At 44.1% G+C, this 17,620-nt stretch overlaps 1 protein-coding gene across 1 annotated transcript in view; it reads right to left on the bottom strand.

Annotated features, from left to right (window-relative positions):
• The window catches only part of whrnb (whirlin b), a gene marked incomplete at both ends in the record, with an annotated part of 114,689 nt that overhangs the window by 9,300 nt on the left and 87,769 nt on the right, over positions 1–17,620 (bottom strand). Inside the window, 6 exons of the mRNA XM_083645422.1 lie at positions 1–4; positions 4,344–4,421; positions 4,539–4,616; positions 4,773–4,850; positions 4,968–5,156; positions 7,576–7,761. The exon at positions 1–4 is cut by the window's left edge and continues 732 nt beyond it. Coding sequence (XP_083501548.1) covers positions 1–4; positions 4,344–4,421; positions 4,539–4,616; positions 4,773–4,850; positions 4,968–5,156; positions 7,576–7,761 — 613 coding nt within the window. The remainder of the gene's footprint in view (positions 5–4,343; positions 4,422–4,538; positions 4,617–4,772; positions 4,851–4,967; positions 5,157–7,575; positions 7,762–17,620) is intronic.

Raw genomic sequence — 17,620 nt, 5'->3', positions numbered from 1 at the left:
CATCCTGCAAACGAACACAAGGCAACATTGAACATTGCTTTTTTTATTTTCATTTCATCGTATGGCCTTGTGGTGGCGCAGTGGTAGCGCTGTTGTCTCACAGCAAGAAGGTCCTGGTTCGACTCCCGTAGGTGCCTAGTGCCCAGGTGGGCTATCTCGTGAAAAAGGGCCTTTCGGGCAGGAGTTAGCATGTTCTCCCCATGCTCCCCTGAGGTTTCCGCCGTAACGTCAAGATGAACCCCCCCCCCCCGCCCCCGTGGTGCATGGTTTGTCATCTGTGACGAAGTGCAGACGGGGTTTGAATATTATCTCTGTAAAGTACTTCCTTCTTATTCATGGCTGACAGCATGACATTCCAACACGCTAACACAAAGAAGAATACGTACCAATGCAATATGTTGTAAGGCATTAGTGATCTCCTCTTGCTCTTGTTCTGTCCTGCCACTGATGGAGCTCTCACTCTGAAACAAACAGACAATCACTCATTTGAAAGCAGTATCGCTCGCTGATTTGCAAATGCTTCTTACAGCTACCTACGTACTGTAGATGAATGGGCTTTGCCCCATAGGACGACATCATGAATTCCAGAAAGTTTAGACACAAGAACAAAAAAAAAAGTTTTTGATTTTTATTTTATTTTTGTAATTGACATATCGTGCCTTAGGGGACATTCACACCAAAATCGTTTTTGGAGCTGCCAGCGTCTTTCTGTAATTCATTCTCTATGTAAGGACGTGCTGGTGGCGTCTTTTGTTTTTGGATAACCTCGCGTCACCAGGCTCTTCTCGGCGAGAAAGAGCCTGGCTTCCGTTCACAATTGATTTTGTCACCCTACCTGGTTCCGGCCTAGAGCCCGCCCTAGACAGGAAAGGCAGCGTTTCTAGCTTGTCAACTTTTACGTTAACTTGACAATTTGACACAAGTATCAGAACGGTTCTTTTAGAAACATTGCGGATTCACAATCTCACATCTTTTAAGCCAATACAGAAGCTTTGAATCAGACAATTAATCGAGGAAAGAGACGTCAAGCTAACGGCAACAAAGACGTTTTTTGGCGCACTGCCTTCCGGTGTTCATTCTGGTTCCGTGGTTTACGCCCCATGACAAAAAGTGGGGTGAAAGGTGCCCAGACTAGTTTTTGGAGGAGCGCTGTGGGCGTTTTTAAGCTGAAAAAAGTTGAACATTAGAGGGAAAGCGCGCTGCTCGTCTTTTCCACTACTACCTTTTCTCCTCCCGAGGGATCCTCAACTCCGCTGCTGCCAGAATTGGCAATCATCTGGCTTTCATGTTGACAGTGAACAACATCAAACAGACAAAACTAGCTGGCTACCATCCTTGTGGTCGTTGTGTTCTGCACGCGACTGCAGGGGAAAACAAAACGGAGCACAAAAAAACGCGTTATGACTGGAAAAAAATGCTTTTGGTGTGAATGTCCCCAGCCATACACGATCTGAGTTGTGTAAACTCAGTTGCAACTATAAGAACTGCAAGTGATTTGGGGGTTAGCTGAATCATGTTGGGCCATGTATTGCATTATGACTCATTAACTTTATTTTAATTTCACGATGATCCCAAATGATCCCCATTAGAACATATCAATGATGACTATTGAAATCTTAAAATCCTCCACTCTCACCACTGTTATCTCCACACATACAGTGGTAGGTACTCAACCTTGAGGGGGTTCCAGAGGGTCTCCATACAACTGACGAAGTGTTCAACTTCAGCATAATTTCATTGACAAGAAGTTAACCCAATCAGAGAATGTAGAAGAATAACTACTTTGATCATAGTTTCTCTGTTATTTCTCTACCTACAATAAAGACAGTCATGGAATTCTGGACAAAACCGTCAATAAAAAACATTCTCACATTTGGGTCCAAGAGACAATCTCTCAATAAATGAGGATCCGTGTGCCATGTAGCCTACTAAAGTAGGGTCCTTGAAAAAGGTGAAGAATCACCGGTGTAACACAACCCAATGCTAAACTAGAACGATCGCACCACGGATATATGCCTCCGCCAACAAGTGAGCAGTCGACATGACTCTGACGTTTGAGCCAAATGTGAAGGAATGTCACCAAGGTGTTACTGAGATATGGCGTTTACCATGCTTGAAAATGGCATTCCTGGGGTCACAGTGACCTTGACCTTTGACCACCAAAATGTAATCAGTTCATCCTTGAGTCCAAGTGGACGTTTGAGGCAAATTAGATGAAATTTCGTCAAAGCGTTCCTGAGATATCATGTTAACGAGCATGAAACGAGCAGTCGTGATGTCAGAGTGACCTTGAACTTTGTCCTTTTTCCACCCAAATCTAATCAGTTCATCCTTGAGTCCAACATGATGTTTGGGCCAAATTGGAAGAAATTCCCTCACGGTGTTCTTGAGATATCACGTTAAAGAGCTTGGACATGGGGTTCATGAGGTGACAGTGACCTTGAACTTTGAGCTGTAACCACCAAAATGTAATCAGTTCATCCTTGAGTCCAAGTGGATGTTTGAGGCAAATTTGATGAAATTCCGTCAAGGCCTCCGGCCTGGCTACTGCCGGTGGAGGCATAATTAACAACAAAGTATGTGGGCCCCAGGGCTCAAATGGAGGTCTGCACAACACACACGCACGCACACGCGCACGCGCACACACACACACACACACACACACACACACACACACACACACACACACACACACACCCGTTCTCCACATCCCCCCAGATGCTGCCACGTTTTCAGCCAAATTAATTACAGCTATTACCTGTTGTAAATGAATATTCTGCAGGCACACTGCACACCGCTGTCTCAAGTCGGAAGTCACTACAATGCATCTTATTGGCTCTCCATGAGCCCGTAACTAAGTGACTGTCAATTAGCTGCAATTAGTTACCGGGGGGACGGGAAAGGGGGGGGGGAGGGGGTAATTTCACAACCACAACAATGAGTGTGTCAGCACGGACAATTGTGCAGGCACAGGGTGCTGTTATCATGGTGATCGGCGTCACCATCAAGGTTTAATAGAAGCAGAAAAAAGCCGGAGAGACAAATGCAATAAAAGTACTCCCAAGCGAATTAGCTAATAATAATAAGGTATTATTTCCAAGCTAATAATAAGGTACCCCCAAGCTAATAATAAGGTACTCCCAAGCTAATAATAAGGTACTCCCAAGCTAATAATAAGGTAAGTAAGTAAGTAAGTAAGTAAGTAATACTTTATTTATATAGCACTTTTCAAATCCATGGATCACAAAGTGCTTTACATACAGGAAATAAAAACAGATTTATAGCAGGTTCGTTCAAAATTTAGCCAACAAGTACACAAAAAGCAGGCTAAAAACGTCAACCGGCACAAACTGCAAAAGGTACATAACACAACAATAGCATGTGAAGGAACAGCACATAAAACAACAAAAATTAAAACCAATCAAGGTACTCCCAAGCTAATGATAAGGTACTCCCAAGCGAATAATGAGGTACTGCGGGTTCAACCTCACACATAACAACGAGTTCTGTCAGACAGCGGGCCGACGTCCTGGACCAGAGGGAAATAATCCATGCTTTGTTACAAACAGTGCTGTCAGGTTGGGTGGCTCAGCTCTATTGGGTCTTACAGCCCAGAGTGCTGCAGGAAGTGGATCAGAAGCAGGCTGTGACTTGGCAGAATGAGGTCTGACTGGATTGATGTGGGCCACAGTGAATCAATACTACATTGTCGCTAAGCCACCAGAGATGGGCTGAGACAGTGCCAGGAAGCCATGACTATGACGGAGTGGAACGTGACAAAAATAGGGCCTGGATGTGTCCAATAATTCTCACACGCATATTCACACACTTTAAAGGTTTTATTTGGATTCTTTAAATTAAATAGGATTGAGTCGTGCAAAACAATAACAATGCAAGTATATTCAAGCCATGTTGAACCTATTCATACACACAAAATTCCATTCCCATTCACTTCCATGCAACCGGACTTCTTTTTGCAGCCAGTGGAGTCACCCCCTGCAGGCCATTCGAAAGAATGCAGGTTTAAGTTATTTCCACATTGGCTTCACAAACGGAGCTAGGAGCTAGCCCACTGGATTCAATTATGGGAACCAAGGAAATTAAGGGGTTAATCCACACGTCCTAAAGCACGTTACACACTGGTTTACCTGGGCGGGCATCATAAAGCATGTTGCACACTGGTTTACCTGGGCGGGCATCATAAAGCATGTTCCACACTGGTTTACCTGGGCGGGCATCTTAAAGCATGTTCCACACTGGTTTACCTGGGCGGGCATCATAAAGCATGTTCCACACTGGTTTACCTGGGCGGGCATCATAAAGCATGTTCCACACTGGTTTACCTGGGCGGGCATCTTAAAGCATGTTCCACACTGGTTTACCTGGGCGGGCATCATAAAGCATGTTCCACACTGGTTTACCTGGGCGGGCATCATAAAGCACGTTCCACACTGGTTTACCTGGGCGGGCATCATAAAGCATGTTCCACACTGGTTTACCTGGGCGGGCATCATAAAGCATGTTCCACACTGGTTTACCTGGGCGGGCATCATAAAGCATGTTCCACACTGGTTTACCTGGGCGGGCATCTTAAAGCATGTTCCACACTGGTTTACCTGGGCGGGCATCATAAAGCATGTTCCACACTGGTTTACCTGGGCGGGCATCTTAAAGCATGTTCCACACTGGTTTACCTGGGCGGGCATCATAAAGCATGTTCCACACTGGTTTACCTGGGCGGGCATCATAAAGCATGTTCCACACTGGTTTACCTGGGCGGGCATCATAAAGCATGTTCCACACTGGTTTACCTGGGCGGGCATCATAAAGCACGTTCCACACTGGTTTACCTGGGCGGGCATCATAAAGCATGTTCCACACTGGTTTACCTGGGCGGGCATCATAAAGCATGTTCCACACTGGTTTACCTGGGCGGGCATCATAAAGCATGTTCCACACTGGTTTACCTGGGCTGGCATGGCGTGTCCTGCGTCAAGGACCATGGTGGCCTGGTGGATGCAGTGGCTCTGTGGATGCAGCACCAGGCCTCCGTGCCAGGCCTGGTGAGCCTCGCTCTCGCGGTGCAACACCAGCCCGTCGTACAGCTCCAGATCCTGGGGAGCCACCAGACTCCTCACCTCGGACAACAGGGACAACTGGATGCAAGGCGAAGAGCAAATAAAGCCAAGATAAGCTTCTGCATAGAGAACCAGAGCAGCAAATTTGCTTCCCTCAGTTGGCTGAGTCTGGAGTCTAGTGATGCAAAAGAACCTTATAAGGAAGGCAACAGCCTATTAAGTCTAAATTAGCCTACCACACATTACTAATGTAGGTCTAAGTGAGCCTAACTAATCGCAGGCAATTGAGTATATATGGGGCTGGTGATGTCCCCCCCCCCCGATATGCTGACTGCTGAGGTTTGTTGTGATTTTTATGGACGCATAGGTCTATCTTTAATTCCCTGATCAGTTTTATTTTTGAAGTCTGAGGATGCTCTAATATTTTAAAGAACCATTCTTTCATGTATTTCATGTCCGTGAACAGCTCTCCATGCCTTATTCTTTCCAGAGCTGCCACAGAACACCCCGCCTCCAAATGTAGGCAACCTGCGGCTCCCGAGCTGCATGCTGCTCTTTAGCCCGTCTCCAGTGGCTCCCTGTGGCTTTGATGAAACATGATATGGAAATGAATAACAATGATCTTTTACCTTATCATTGTTGTAGGCCTAAAGTGATTCTTGCTCTCTCCAATTGTAAAAATGTGTAGCCTTTATACCAAATATTTATTTGTTTGTTTATTTATTTGTTTGTTTATTTATTTATTTATTTATTTATTTATTTATTTATTTATTTATTTATTCGTTTGTTTATTTATTTATTATTTTTAACACGTTCACTGCCAATGACGTGTTTTTACGTCAAACTAAATCCAACGGTTGACTGCCAATGACATGTTTTTACGTCAAAAAAAATGTTTTTTTTTTTTTTGACCGTGGGATGTGCATCTAACCCTTTTACATCTCTTATATAATTATTGGAGCCACCGAACATGTACAACCCATTCCACCGACCCACTAAGTGGCGACAGTGCTCTCCCAGACTAGAGGAAGGCAAGCAAAAAGCATGTGTCAGGAAGCCATTCTCATGAAAATGGATTGGCGAAAACGCTTTCGTTTTCGCGCTGATTGCTGGCGGTGCGGGATTGCAAATTTGCATAATAGATTACGGGTGGAACACACTTTGAAACACGCAGCATAAATAAGACCAGAATCGCAAAAGCTTCATCAAAGCTCTCAACACAAACCACAAGAAACGAGCGAGCCGATCCAGACTTGCACAGCGGCCGCCAGCAGACAGGCAGCAGCAGCAGAAGCAGTGAGCCTGGTGACGCGAGGTTACAGGAGCAACAGAAACGAGCTTGTGACATGCCCGCTGCAGCCAAGAAGAACACACACGGAGGGAGGAGTTTGAATGAGAGGGGTGTTTCCTGCTGTTATGGAGGAAATTACTGTTCAAAACTATTGTTTAGATGTCTGACGTCTTACTGATGCCAAAAATGAATGGTTAAAGTGACTGTTCTATCGAATTTCACAAAAAGCCGTTTATCTCAAAATAATTTTTCAGACGCTGAAACCATGCTGTATTCAACTGCTAATGCTTACATAACTACTAACTCTACAAACTAACTCTTTTAGACAGAGAAAGCACACATTCTATTAGTTCTTTTGAGATATTGTGTGTTCACAAAATCTTAGCAGAAAAGAATCCTCGGGTCTTGAAAGATGAGCCAGAATCCTCAAAAAAACCCTCTGGCAGAACCTACCTACAGTAAAAAACGGCTGGCAGTGAATGTGTTAACACTTAAGTCGACTAAAATGTGCAGGTGTGGAGCATTGTTTCGGAATCATCATTGTCTTTGTCAAGCTTGAGAAAATGTGAAAATAATAGCCGATTCAATTTTATGTAGACTGTGTGGGCAGAAGTTGAAAATCAACTAACAAAATGTTACAAATATTTTGAAAAGTAACAGATGAGGAAGCGATTGCAACACATCTACAGTAGGCATTGACGTGAACCATGTTGTAGGTAAATCAGGTAAATCCCAGGTTCTTGATGCTGCCTGCCCTTGTTTGAATGACATATCTGCTGACCAATAAACCTTAACGATCAAAGGTTGAAGACATTCCTGTTGGAGCACATTGTTCAGCTCTGTTGCAGGTTTCTAGACCTTCAACCTAAGAGCTGGATGCATGGGAGCACTACTGTAGCTTGCGGTTGTGTAGTAGGGTTTAGGGTAATTTCTCAAGACAGACTTTCGATTTTTTAAACCAAAGGGTTCCCAGATTTGGTTTAGGGTGAGGGACCAAAGGACCTACTACAATCCTACTGAAGCACCAACAGCCTGGTACCTTAGTGTGGTGAAGAGCTCAAACAGGGCCATGGTTAGCACCCACAGCCTGGTACTGTACCTTAGCGTGGGTGTTGAAGAGCTCAAACAGGGCCATGGTTAGCACCCACAGCCTTGTACCTTAGCGTGGGTGTTGAAGAGCTCAAACAGGGCCATGGTTAGCGGTACCTTAGCGTGGGTGTTGAAGAGCTCAAACAGGGCCATGGTTAGCGGCTCCACTCCTATGTGTCCCTCCTGGTACTCCTGCAGGTAGTAGGCCATGGTTTGCCTCTCTGGCTCGGTCAGCAGCAGGTAGCCCTGCTCCTCCAGAGATACCTGGGTACCCGGCGGGCCCACACCCCTGCACACTCCCGGCTGGACGGACGGAGGGGTGGGAAGGGGAGAGAAGAGGGGAAATGAGAATGTCAGGAGGACAGGAGACAGAAGAGTCTTTTTCAACCTTTATTTAACCAGGTAAAATCAATTGAGAACCACTTCTCATTTACAATGATGACCTGGCCAAGAGGCTTCAGCAAGTGTATAAAATAAACACAGCCAGCACAAAACGACACATACAGTAGCATAAGAAACAGAGTTACTGGGTATTCCTAATAATAATAATAATAATAATAATAATAATAATAATAATAATAATAATAATAATAATAATAATAATGTTATCTGTGAATATTGTTCACATCTGTTAATACTGTCTATATCTGTTAATATCCTTTTATAATATTTTATATTCTCTTCAGATTCTTTATTATCTTATTTGTTTGTGTCTCATATTTTTGTGTTCTTATCAATGTTACATGAGCACCAACCACACCAAGCCAAATTCCTAGGATGTGAAAACATACCTTGGCAAATAAAATAATTCTGCTTCTGCTCCTGAATAATAATAATAATTGATTGGATTTATATGGCGCCTTTCTAGAGACTCAAAGCGCTTCACATATCAGTGGAGGGAGGGGGAGGGAATATAAATGGAGAGCGAGGAGAGGGCTGTTCAGCAGCTACAGCGGTCGACTAGGTCCTGTTGCAGATTCTGTTTGAATGCGTTCAAAGCACGTGATGTGAGATCTGCACGTTTGAGCGTGTCTTGTCGTGTGTTCCTATCGTTTGCTGCGGCAAAATGAATCACGGGCCAAAGACATTCAGGATGACGAGCATGATGAAATGACAGTGCTGTAGCCATCTGGGACACAGAGAGGCTGGATAAGATGGGTTATCTTAACTCTACAACCCCGCCGGACACACATTTTCTGATACCCTCGTTCCCTCCCTCTCCTCCTGCAAACACACGGCAACGGCTGAGCTTATCACGCTCTCAGAAGAGGCACCACTTCAAAGCCTTGGGGTGAGTCAGGCACAAGTTGTTTGCCTTTTAGGACTCCATCATTGTTATCTTCGTTGGCAGCTTGACTTGGAAATGGCTCTTGGTTTCAGCAAGGACCAGAGAGTTTTCAGCAAGGACCAGAGAGTTTTCAGCAAGGACCAGAGAGTTTTCAGCAAGGACCAGAGAGTTTTCAGCAAGAAGCAGAGTTTTCAGCAAGGACCAGAGAGTGTTCAGCAAGGACCAGAGAGTTACAGCAAGGACCAGAGTTTTCAGCAAGGACCAGAGTTTTCAGCAAGGACCAGAGTTTTCAGCAAGGACCAGAGAGTTTTCAGCAAGGACCAGAGTTACAGCAAGGACCAGAGAGTTTTCAGCAAGGAGCAGAGATTTTTCAGCAAGGACCAGAGAGTTACAGCAAGGACCAGAGTTTTCAGCAAGGACCAGAGAGTTTTCAGCAAGGACCAGAGAGTTTTCAGCAAGGACCAGAGAGTTTTCAGCAAGGACCAGAGTTTTCAGCAAGGACCAGAGTTTTCAGCAAGAACCAGAGAGTTACAGCAAGGACCAGAGTTTTCAGCAAGGACCAGAGTTTTCAGCAAGGATCAGAATTTTCAGCAAGGACCAGATAGTTTTCAGCAAGGACCAGAGAGTTACAGCAAGGACCAGAGTTTTCAACAAGGACCAGAGTTTTCAGCAAAGACCAGAGTTTTCAGCAAGGACCAGAGTTTTCAGCAAAGACCAGAGTTTTCAGCAAGGACTAGAGAGTTTACAGCAAGGACCAGAGTTTTCAGCAAGGACCAGAGAGTTTTCAGCAAGGACCAGAGTTTTCAGCAAGGACCAGAGAGTTTTCAGCAAGGACCAGAGAGTTTTCAGCAAGGACCAGAGTTTTCAGCAAGGACCAGAGAGTTACAGCAAGGACCAGAGAGTTTTCAGCAAGGAGCAGAGATTTTTCAGCAAGGACCAGAGAGTTACAGCAAGGGCCAGAGTTTTCAGCAAGGACCAGAGAGTTTTCAGCAAGGACCAGAGAGTTTTCAGCAAGGACCAGAGAGTTTTCAGCAAGGACCAGATTTTTCAGCAAGGACCAGAGTTTTCAGCAAGGACCAGAGAGTTTTGCACGAACCGTGAAAACCTTTCTATGAAATAAATAGGATGATTTTTTTCACTTCCACTAAGTTTTTTGTGTGTGCTGTGAATAGTGCAAACCAAATCAACAGTTCATTAGAGGGCGGAAACAGAAGGTTTAAAAGCCTGGGCATGATGCACTTTAACGTGGGGACTCATCACCGCGGCTCTGTGATGATGACGCTGAAGCAAAACACAACATCATCAATCTGAGTGCAGAGGGCCATTAATGAGAAAGCTATTCTCTGTGCATAATGCAAAAATACAAAATACAAAAAATGCATAGATGAAGGCTGGAATGCTTAGAAGCAGCATGAGATGGAGGGAGGAGAGGGAGAGAGAGACACGCAGAGAGAGAGAGAGAGAGAGAGAGAGAGAGAGAGAGAGAGAACAGGGCAAACTTAACAGAATCAAGAGAGGCCTTTTGCTTCCTGGATTGAAAAGTCAATACTTGTCTTTATAAGAGTTTGCCGATTGCATTTGACCTTGAGCTCGTCTCCGAGTCGACTTGCAGGGCTGACTTTATGTGTATTGACATGATAAAGGCAGAAACTCAGGTTAGAGGGAGGGGGCCTGTCCTTAACTGTGATTGTATCTGATGCAAGGAGAAAGGCTGGAGGAGAAATTGAATGAAGTCAATTCGATTGAGTGAAATGTGAGTCGATGTATCCAGATCAAGGCTTCCCTTGGAAGGCCACTGTCTCACCATTCAGATAAATAACAAATAACGCCTGGGCCTACAAAGCTTGTACTAACTTAAAGGATGGCTTTACCGGTACTCAACCCACTTTGTATCATATATAATCTAGGTAAAATAAGCACATGGCCAGTGTTTTGCCTTCTCTCTCCGTTTACCTCACGGTAAATCTGCTCCTCTTGCTCCTGTCTGCATAAAAAGAGATGCACTTGGGCGGAAATGGCGACGCAGATGTGGTGTGGAATTTCAAAATAAAAGAATGGCGTCGTGTCAATTTATATCGATGTTTTCACTGTACATCGATGCTATTGGATCGTTGATCATTGAATCGATGCAGATCGATGTATCATCCCACCCTTAGTAAAAACGCAAGATCTGATCACACAAGTGAGCTGTGGCACTCATAGGCACATTTAATCACATTAACAACAACTGGTAAATGCAATGCCTCTCCAATCCACCCACAAATGGAAATAAATGTAAATGAATCAGGAGGTCAGATAATGAAATAGTTGGTCAGATACTGCTGGATGGATACTACAAGCAGAATATACACTCAATATTTTGGATAGCGTTGGCTTAATTCTAAGAGCCGACACATATATATATATTTTTTTGTCTGTATTTTTTATTTTATTTTATTATATGTAAATATGTGTATACGTATACATGTATATTTCCTTTTTTTTACGTTCAAAATAACATTTTCATTCATTCATTCATTCATCATTCGAGACTAACAAGAAGATGAAGTGCAAAGTAAAGGCTCTCAGTTTGTGTGTACCAGAGATGCATTTGAAGGCCAAGTGTAAATGGAATCTACTAGATCTAAATCAGATACAGTAGATTTGAAATGATAGTGTAAGTTTAAGGTAAATTCCAGGTGCAAGTGTGGCTGTAACGGGCACACTGGAAATATACAGTTTGACCTTTTCTCACAGGGCTATGTGACAGCCAAGCAAGAATGCTCCATGAGTTCTGAGGCTGTCGAAGAGGGTTTACTTGCGGGGCAGTGGACGTGGCTAAGCGCCGGGCTAGAAGCGCGGGGAGGAACGGCCCCTCGGGACATCGAGGTGCATCTGCGCCCGAATAAAGGCCCAATTATACTCCATTTTCATCCGTAAATAAGGGCGTCCGTTTCAAACGGTGTAATCGTCACTGCCCACATGCTTCCATGCGTCTTTCACGTTGGTATCATGTTAAGCAATACATCCACCAGTGGGCAGTAGAGAGTCAAATGCATGAGTGTGTGTGTGGTTTTCCTCCGTTGCATGCGTATCCGTAAGCTTTCAGATGACGGACAGAAAACGGACGAAATGAACGCAGAGTACGGACAGAAGGCTCTGTCCGTCTCCGTCTCTGTCTTTAACGTTGAGTATAATTGGCCCGAATAAAAAAACACGATTTTAGACGGACAAGCCCGTCTTTTATTGTCACACGGTTACACATCAACACATGCACGGAGGGCCACAAACACACACATGCTGACGGTGGCCGGTGAAATTTGTCCTCTGCATTTAACCCATCCTGGCTTTGTCCTTTCCTCCGGGGGGCAGGCCAGGAGCAGTGGTCGCTTTCTCGTACAGCGCCCGGGGACCGACTTCGGATGTTGTCGTCACTGGTCGGATGACGATGACGATCTGATCTTCTGCATGTTTTTAATGGGGGGGGGGGGGGGGGGGTTATATACGGAGGAACCCCCCTGGGGGAGCACGGGGAGAACATGCAAACTCCACACAGACAGAAAGGCCCTTACGACGAGATACCCCACCTGGGCAGTAGGCACTGAAGATATGGGGGGAACACACACAACCACAGCGCCCGCAGTGTCCCAGGCGAGAATCGAACTCAGGACCTTCTGACTGCGAGGCGACAGCTCTACCACTGAGCCACCGTACCCCCCGAATAAGGCCTCTCTCTGTTTGTGTTTGCAGTAGATGCTGGCTGATGTGCCGCCAGACCTCCAGACTGAATCACAAAGATGCACATCTACACGTCTTATGGGAGTCCAGTGAAAAGGCTTACGTACTAACGCCTTGAGTACCACTGACTTAAGAGCCCCAACAGTGTCAAACAAATGATGGTGATTTCCATGTTTTTATGTTGTCGTCCTTCTAAATTCTATAACCTTTGACCTTTATAGAGAAAATTTAAGTTCCATTGGCTATGTTTACATAATCAATAGTTATAAAGATACACATAGTTATTAGATATATAATGCACAATTGCACACTCACATAAAATCTAACAGACAGACAGACACAGGCACACCATTCAGATAATCTGTCCCCCACTCTGCTCTGGGTCACACGGTGCTGGTTATTATGTCACAGAGGAAGAATGCATTGTTAAATTCCATTCTACAACAGGCCTTAAGGAACCCTATCAAAATTAATTCAACAACAACAAAAACTATAACCTTTGGCCTTATGGAGCCCTATCAAAATTCATCCCACTAAAAAAACAAAAATCTAAATGCATGGTCATCAAGCTAAAAACAAGGCTGTAAATTGTCAAAAGTTTTTCTTGAAGTTTTCACCCAATAATGGTGGCAATTTGAGTATATTGAGTTGCAGTGAGTGAAGAGAATTCCAACAAACGAGAAATACGCTACAAGTGGCCGTGTTCTATTGCGGTTTGTAGAACAGCTAAGCGGCGTTCTCAGACAGTGTGTACAGTGTGTGTGTGTGTGTGTGTGTGTGTGTGTGTGTGTGTGTGTGTGTGTGTGCGCGCGCGCGTGTGTAGCTACTTTAGAGAAAGCACCGAAGCCATCCTCTAAACCTAATATGATGTGTCAGCAGTCATGCCCTCTTCTCATGCACTATTAACCAATCAGATTCCCCAGGGCTGGACGCCCAATTACTATACAGTGCTGTACCTCCACTAACAAGCTGTATTCCCATCCTAGCCACTCGGAGACGAGCGCTGCATACATACCATATTACGCCTTGGATATGATGCAGAAACCATTCAGCTTTTCTCTCTCTCTCTCTCTCTCTTTTTGAAGAGCAGCGTCCTTCATTCACTGTCCCTAATTCCGTAATGGCTACCCCACGGCTGTTTGAGATGCTCATCGGACCTGCATTAAATCAACACGGCCTCCCGTCCCATCTTAAATGACAAAGCTCATTATAGCCTCGGGTGCCTGAAGCAGAGAATTTGGGCCACTTTCTGAAGAATAGCTGCTTAATTAGGCTACAGGATAATAGCGGAGCCTTTGAAGGCAGTCCGGGGCCTTCTGCTGCGCGCATTAACATGTTGCTCATTCTGTTTACAGTGTCAATGGAATCTATTCATACAAGGCACAGTGGAAGAAGCAGGGTTATAGTAGAGAGCCGTGGTTATAATAACCACAACTGTTACATCAGAGCCCACTCATGTTCTATTTGTTTTTTTGTGTGCTTCTAAACTCATTAAAAAACAAAAACGTTTGGAAACTTGTTTTTGGTTTATCTCTGCTGTATCCTCAGCATTGTATGTGATCTCATTGGAAAGCCTGTTCACTTCCCTTTACAATGCGCTCTCATTTGGAAGGATCCTGCATTTGTGGGATGAGCAGCACAGCTGATTGTGTGGCTAGAGCCGAAATCAGATCCGCGAAATTTCCCAGCCGATGTCAAACAGTGTAGTATGGTTGTGGGTGTGTAAGGTTCTTCCACCCCGCTACTGAGGCTCCGCACTGTGTTCAATGGATAAAGCGTAAATATGCGCCAATATGTCTCGTTTGTTCCTTGTTACTGATAGAGAGTTAAATCATCCAACCAATCAAACAGCTCAAATCAATAGAGTCAATACCAACAGGAGGAAACACTGTTTGACATTGGCAGGTAAATTTGGCGGATTTGATTGATCGGCTCTAGTAGCCACACAATCAGCTGTGCTGCTCATCCCAATGCAGGATCCAATAAGATAAGATACAATGATATATGATCAAACACATGTTTCCAAACATTCTTTGTTGAGTTTTTTTGTACTGCTGATTTCTGAAGCTTTCCCTGCCAAATAGGTCATATAAATCCCACTGAGCATTGCTCTGACAAGTGAATCCTACACTGGAGTCAATATTTGAGTGACCTAGAACTTAGAGAGGTACTGTATGTTTGTGTCCAGTTTAAACCCTGGACCAGCTGTGAGAATCTAGGTGCAGGAAAGTGATCTATTGCAGACAATTACTGCAGTGGAGCTGCTCGACTGTGGAGCTCATCCCAGCATCAACGTGTGTCATTGGCTGAGTGTGAAGGAGGATGTTGCTTATAAAACTGTGCTCAGTCATCCTTTCTTTAAGCTGCTCTTCTATGACGTGGATGCTGAAGGCGGGACACAGGTCACAGGGTCGACTGACAAATCCTTTTTCTAATAGTAAGAAGAATCTATATTGTACAAGGCACACAGGTTAACTGCTAATGTCATTTCATTCCCACTCTACGCCCCTGTCTCCATATTTCACTTGGCTCACAAGATGCGCACCTTAATCTGCAGGAAAAGACAGGTTAAATCTTCTTTTGCAGAAATCGAGTCGGACGAACACAAACACTGACAAAGCTTTGCTTGCATATGCAGGAATGGTGCAGCAATTCAAATGTAGGAACTATGCATATTGTAAAAATATTATTATATTATATTATAAATATTATATAATATTATATACAATAGTAAGTTGCAAGTTTTTCATGAACAATGTAATATGTCAACTTGTAAGGTAAATACTACGTTTATCACTACAGGTACTACCTGTCTTGGTGGAGAGCTGATGTATCAACTGTTCAGAATGGGTGTTAATTCTGGTTCAAAAGGGGGGTGTCCATCAAATATAACTTTGACACACACCCATTTATATGATACTTTTGGTATTTCATTGTATGTTGAAGTTGTTATTATTCACCAAAAAAGTATGTATATTACATGACTATTACATTGTGAGTTTTTATGATATAACGATAATCCTGGAATGCAAGTTAACAGTAGATGTCGTTTGCATTCTAGATTAAAGGAGACATCGCAGTTTTGTACGTTACATTAATGTATATGCCTGCTCTGAATTTTTATCCGAGCCATGAAGATTGATTGACAGCTGACATGTCATGATTGGGTTGAAATTCATTTGAAATTTGATAGTACTGTACTACTTGACGTCAGCACACTGTACTGTAGATATCGCTATGAATGAACTCAGCATGGTTGACTTCTGATGTGAAAAACCAAAGAAATGGGATTTTTCTGATTTTTTCCCCGCATACATTGCTAAATAGGTGCACGGTATAACCAGGAATGTGATGTAAAATAGTAAAAAAATATTTTTTCATTTCAGCTCGACTTTAAGTTAAGAGACCGAGTGATTTGTGTGCACTTGCATTCACCAGTTGTTTACTGGTGAGAGGGGATTTGGGTGCCGTTTACTGTATTCAGACAAAACCCGCCCTTTACACCTATAGAACATTGAAAATTCTTTTAGGTCTAGATGACTCGTCTGGATGCGTTTGATCTACCTCTGCACTCTGGAGACAGAGAGGAGAGGCTGCACTGCTTACAGGATGCCCAGCAGCGCATTGGCATGATATGTGGTGGAGTGCACAGCTACGCCGAGACGTGCACAACAGCTGTTTGTGGCTACGCTCAGCGCTGGCTTTATGATGACATTTCACAAGCTATGCTAGCGGGCAGAGAGCCTCCTGTGGCTATACGAGCACACACTGCACAAAGTGTAGCTCAGCCTTCTTCAGTGGAGGGGTGGAGGTGATTTGTACAGCGATGTCATGCTCAACAATGCCCCGCCCACTCATCAGATTTCATCTGTTCAAATTCAAATAACTTGATTAATCCCATTAGGGGAAATTACTTACGAGCAGCTTGTTGTACCATGGTATATGCAGGGATCCTGAAGATAAATTCAATACCTTTTAAGACCTTTTAAATAGATTTTAAGATACGCCACTTTTGTCACATCAGCGATAGGGGTGTAAATCACAAGTTTCATCGCAATGCCGTATGATATTATATAGATTCTTTGGACAACAATACGATATTTGCTAATATCACAAAGTATGCCACAATACGATTTTGATTCAATTCAGGGGTCTCTGATCGATATGAGACGATATCATATGCCCATTTAACGCAATCAGCAACACAATTTAATACCTTCATTTAAATTGATTTATCAACTTTTAACACTTTTCAAGAGGCCCACAGAAACAAAAACAGTAAAATCCAACAACATACAAACAAACAAATACACCAAGGAGCTAGCATGTGGAATAAAATCTAGAAATAATGTTGACAAACTTGATAAACAAAAAAGTCTTGAAAATAACATTCCCAACAATATGAACCTCTGAAGCATTTAAAAGTCGAATTGCAGAGGGGATAAACGATTTTGAATAGCGGTTCATTTGACAAAGTCACTTGCAGGAACATGTCCAGGAGAAGCCAAAATGCTTGCTGCTTTCGGGAGAATTTGTTGGTTGCAGAAAGAATAGACTCGATTTCACGATTTCAGATGGACAAGCCCATCGATTTCAGACGGACAAGCCCATCTTTATTGTCACACGATTACACATCAACACATGCACGGAGGGCCACAACACACACATGCTGACGGTGGCCGGTGAAATTTGTCCTCTGCATTTAACCCATCCTGGCTTTGTCCTTTCCTCCGAGGGGCAGGCCAGGAGCAGTGGTCGCTTTCTCGTACAGCGCCCGGGGACCGACTTCGGATGTTGTCGTCACTGGTCGGATGACGATGACGATCTGATCTTCTGCATGTTTTTAATGGGGGGGGGGGGTTATATACGGAGGAACCCCCCAGGGGGAGCACGGGGAGAACATGCAAACTCCACACAGACAGAAAGGCCCTTACGACGAGATACCCCACCTGGGCAGTAGGCACTGAAGATATGGGGGGGAACACAACCACAGCGCCCACAGTGTCCCAGGCGAGAATCGAACTCAGGACCTTCTGACTGCGAGGCGACAGCTCTACCACTGAGCCACCGTGCCCACCGTGCTCAGAGGGTCTCTTTGTTTCACTCCAATCTTAGTACAGATTTGAACAATGCTGTCTCTTTCTCACTTTAAGTGTG

The sequence above is a fragment of the Poromitra crassiceps genome (assembly GCF_964638095.1).
Source record: "Poromitra crassiceps genome assembly, chromosome: 10".
Lineage (NCBI taxonomy): Eukaryota > Metazoa > Chordata > Actinopteri > Beryciformes > Melamphaidae > Poromitra > Poromitra crassiceps.
This window is presented reverse-complemented; position numbering and strand designations above follow the sequence as displayed.